The following is a 4740-nucleotide window of genomic DNA, read 5'->3' on the forward strand; positions in this document are numbered from 1 at the left end:
GTCTTCTTGTGTCACATGTGTAACCTGTGTAACCTGTCTACCTGTGTAACATGTCTATCTGTGTAGCATGTGTAACCTGTTTACCTGTGTACATATTTACCTGTGTAATATGTCTACCAGTGTAACCTATGTAACCTGTGTAACATGTCTACCTGTGTAACCTGTATAACGTGTACCTATGTACCTGTGTAACCCGTCTACCTGTGTCACCTGTGTACTTGTGTAACCTGTGTAGCTCCCTGAACCACAAGCCATCCTTCCTGTCAATCATCTATAATTACGTTCCTCCATCTATCCAGCCGATCATCAGTAATATCATTCATTCATCTATTCATCGATGCTTTCGTCCATTCATCTATGTGCTCATCCATCCTGCAAGTATCCACCAGTTGCATTCTCAATCTATAATTATCATCATAATGATTAGAACGATGATAATAACGACGTACCTCCAGGCGTCTGTTATGATAATATTAACACTAATAATAATGATAATGATGATGATAATAATAATAATAATAATAATAATAATAATAATAATAATAATAATAATAATAATAACAACAATAATAATAATAATACTGATAATAATAATAATAATAATAATAATAATAATAATAATAATAATAATAATAATAATAATAATATGAGGTGTTAAGAAGGGGTATCTGGTCGTTAGATTCCGTTGCGTTGCGTGTCGGAGAGGACTCTCCGCGTCAGCGTCTACGACGGCGGGCGTCACAAGCGGCAGCCTGCTATCGGCCACGTCTTCTGCCCCCTCGCCCAGGTGGTGGCGGACTCAGCGGCAGCTACTTGTGCCGCTGTTGCCGCTAATGCCGCCGCCATCCCTGCCACCGTCATAGCTAGAGACCTAGTGAGGGTGAGTGTGTGTATACTCACCAAATTCTACTCACCTGTTTGTGGTTGCAGGGGTCGATTCACAGCTCCTGGCCCCGCCTCTTCACTGGTCACTACTAGGTCCGCTGTCTCTCCCTGCTCCATGAGCTTTATCATACCTCTTCGTAAAGCTATGTATGGATCCAGCCTCCACTATATTGCTCTCCAGATTGTTTCACTTCCTAACAACTCTATGACTGAAGAAATACTTCCTAACATCCCTGTGACTCATCTGAGTTTTCAACTTCCAGTTGTGACCTCTTGTTGCTGTGTCCCATCTCTGAAACATTCTGTCCCTATCCGCCTAGTCAATTTGTCTCAGCATTTTATGTCGTTACCATGTGACCCCCTATCCCCTCTGTCCTCCAGTGACGGCAGGTTGATTTCCCTTAAACTCTCCTCGTAGGACATGCTCCTTAGCTCTGGGACTAGTCTTGTTGCAAACCTTTGCACTTTCTCTAATTTCTTCACGCGCCTGACCAGATGTGGGTTCCATATTGGTGCTGTTACTCCACTATGGGCTTAGCGCACAATGTGTACAGTGTCTTGAATGACTCCTTACTCAGGTGTCGGAACGCTATTCTCAGGTTTGCCAGGCGCCCATATGCTGCAACAGTTATTTGGTTGATGTGCACCTCAGGAGATGTGCTCGGTATTATACTCACCCCAAGATCCTTTTTCTTGAGTGAGGTTTGCAGTCTTTGGCACCCTAGCCTGTACTCTGTCTGTGGTCTTCTTTGACCTTCCCAGTCTTCATATGTACTTACTTATTTGTGGTTGCAGGGATCAAGTCACAGCTCCTGGTCCCGCCAAGAGTGTGTGTGTGTGTGTGTGTATTCACCTATTTCTACTCATCTATTCGTGGTTACAGGGGTCGATTCATAGCTCCTGGCCCCGCCTCTTCGCTGATCGCTACTAGGTCCTCTCTCTCCCTGCTCCACGAGCTTTATCAAACCTCGTCTTAAAACTATGTTCCTGCCTCCACTACATCACTTGCCAGACTATTCCACTTCCTAACAACTCTGTGACTGAAGAGATACTTCCTAATATCCCTTTGACTCATCTGAGTCTTCAACTTCCAATTGTGACCCCTTGTTTTTGTGTCCCATCTCTGGAACATCCTGTCTCTGTCCACCTTGTCAATTCCTCGCAGTATTTTGTATGTCGTTATAATGTCTCCCCTAACCCTCCTGTCCTCCAGTGTCGTGAGGCCGATTTCCGTTAACCTTTCTTCGTAGGACATTCCCCTGATCTCTGGAACTAGCCTTGTTGCAAACCTTTTCACTTACTCTAATTTCATGACGTATTTGACCAGGAGTGGGTTCCAAACTGGTGCTGCATACTCCAGTATGGGTCTGACGTACACGATGTATAGAGTCGTGAACGATTCCTTAGTGAGGTATCGGAGCGCTATTATCAGATTTGCCAGGCGCCCATGTGCTGCAGCAGTTATCTGGTTGATGTGCGCCTCAGGAGATGTGCTCGATATTATACTCACCCCAAGATCCTTCTCCTTGAGTGAGGTTTGTAGTCTTTGGCCACCTGCGATCTTCTTTGCCCTTCCCCGTTCTTCATGACTTTGCATTTGGTGGGGTTAAATTCGAGGAGTCAGTTGCTGGACCAGGCTTCCAGCCTGTCCAGGTCTCTTTGTAATCCTGCCTGGTCCTCATCTGACTGAATTCTCCTCATTAACTTCACATCATCTGCAAACTTGTGTGTGTGTGTGTGTGTGTGTGTGTGTGTGTGTGTGTGTGTGTGTGTGTGTGTGTTGGACATTGGTGAACACTGTTATTAATGTTTGTTTTACATGGTACAGGAGGAGGAGTGTGAACCAAGGAGTGACCTGGGTGAGATCCTTGTCTCTCTCTCATACAACGACACTCTCCACCGTCTCAGTCTGACAGTCTTGCAAGCAAGGGGACTCAAGGTGAGACACATCTCTTATTCTCACTCCCTGAGATCTCCTTGTCTCTCGTTCTCACTCCCTGACACCCTCGTCCTATCTTCTTTTTTGAGCCTATATTAACAGTTTAATAACAGTGGAGTTTAAATATTTTCTTTATACGTGAAGGCAGTAAGACAACACACAGGAGATCACTTATGTTATCATAGATAATGTTTGTATGATTAAAGATGTTTATAGCCTGGTGAAGTTTTTATTTGTTTGTTTTTTATACTGTCTTGTCTGTCTTCTTTTCCGTTTCGTGCTGATGCTTATAACAGTACAAGAACAATGGCTGTGTAGCTGAGAGAATCATGTGACTCGAGTTAGAAAAGCGTTGCTCCTGCACACAGTAGCTGCATGCACTGGTGTTCTGACAAGTGTGAACACAGACAGAAGCTAGAGAAGCTTTCATTGGAACAACGTTTCCCTCTGTGCAGTAAAGCTGCACACAGAGCGAGAGGTTGTCCTAACAGAAGCTCTTCCAGCAACTCGTGTCGTTGTTCTCGTACAATTTAGCTGCTCTGTTACCCAGAACTTTATTTCCATTTTATGGTAGCTAGGGGAAGGAGAGACGGTGTCGTGGGTGAAGGTCGCTCTCATGAGCCAACGACGAGCCATCAAGAGTAAGAAAACGACGGTGGTGGCGGCCAGCGACGACCCTCAGTACAACGAGTCCTTCCACTTCCGGCCACCACCGGCGCTAGAGGGCGTCCATCTCAATATCCAGCTCCACCTGGCACAAAACTCCACTTCCAAAGGTGATGCTCTCGTTTCTTAAGTGCGAGAAAAAATCTAATTAATTAACTATAGCGTCCAGTAATTAACTAATGATGTGTATATTTTGTGTTATAGGACGTGTGCTGGGGCGTGTTGTAATTGGTTCCTTCATGTTCGCTCGTGGAAGAGCTCTCAACCATTGGAATGAGGTGCTGTCAACCCCCAAGGATGCTATCCAGTATTGGCACCCACTCACAGAGTAGTTTGGTACCGGTGGTGCTTAGTACTGGCACTGTAACTTCAAAAAAGTGCCCAATTACCCGCTACCATTGACACTACAGTGTACAAAACTGGGACCCCACTGATCTAGTAGTGCCAGATACCCAGTAGTGCTTAGTACTGGCACCCACTGACTGTTGCTGTCCAATGCCAGTGTCGGACTTGGAGACAAGAGATGATTACCTCAGAAACATCGATATGTCACTCTGAAAGTGATAAGAGACGTGCTTGTGGCAGACATCTTGTTATGTGTGAATGATATAATATTATCTTTAGTCTCGTGTTATCACCGTAGTTATTCACTACCTCCAGCATCGACCTCTCACTAGTGTTATCACCGCAGTTGTCCTCTACCTCCAGCCTCGACCTATCACTTTAAATACTTGTGTAGTGCCACCTAGCCCTCAGACTGTAACTCAACTTCTATCCCTCTCCCTCTATCCTCCAATGTAGCTGTGGTGTAGAAGGCACTGTAGCTGTGGTGTAGAAGGCACTGTAGCTGTGGTGTAGAAGGCACTGTAGCTGTGGTGTAGAAGGCACTGTAGCTGTGGTGTAGAAGGCACTGTAGCTGTGGTGTAGAAGGCACTGTAGCTGTGGTGTAGGTGTGTGCTTGCGCCTGCCTGTATCTTGACTATCAGTATTTACATGCCACTCATCCCTTTACCAGCCTACCTGCCTACTACATCCTACGTGACTTCTGTGTACGTGACCTGCTGTGTACGTGACCTGCTGTGTACGTGACATGCTGTGTACGTGACCTGCTGTGTACATGACCTGCTATATACTTGACCTGCTGTGTATGTGACCTGCCGTGTCAGTATCCTGCTGTATACGTGTCTGTCCTGCTGTGTACGTGTCCGTATCCTGCTGTGTACCTCTCTGTATCTTTCTGTGTGCGTGTC

General features: G+C 45.5%; 1 protein-coding gene across 1 annotated transcript in view; it reads left to right on the forward strand.

Moving 5' to 3' along the window:
* The window catches only part of LOC138854185 (synaptotagmin-15-like), a 171897-nt gene extending 167925 nt beyond the window's left edge, over positions 1-3972 (forward strand). The window contains exons 7-10 of the mRNA XM_070095843.1: positions 680-880; positions 2714-2824; positions 3399-3600; positions 3695-3972. Of these exons, the coding sequence (XP_069951944.1) occupies positions 680-880; positions 2714-2824; positions 3399-3600; positions 3695-3822 (642 nt within the window). The 3' untranslated portion in view covers positions 3823-3972. The remainder of the gene's footprint in view (positions 1-679; positions 881-2713; positions 2825-3398; positions 3601-3694) is intronic.
* Positions 3973-4740: the final 768 nt, after the last annotated feature.

The sequence above is a fragment of the Cherax quadricarinatus genome, chromosome 51 (genome assembly GCF_038502225.1).
Source record: "Cherax quadricarinatus isolate ZL_2023a chromosome 51, ASM3850222v1, whole genome shotgun sequence".
In the NCBI taxonomy this organism is placed as follows: domain Eukaryota; kingdom Metazoa; phylum Arthropoda; class Malacostraca; order Decapoda; family Parastacidae; genus Cherax; species Cherax quadricarinatus.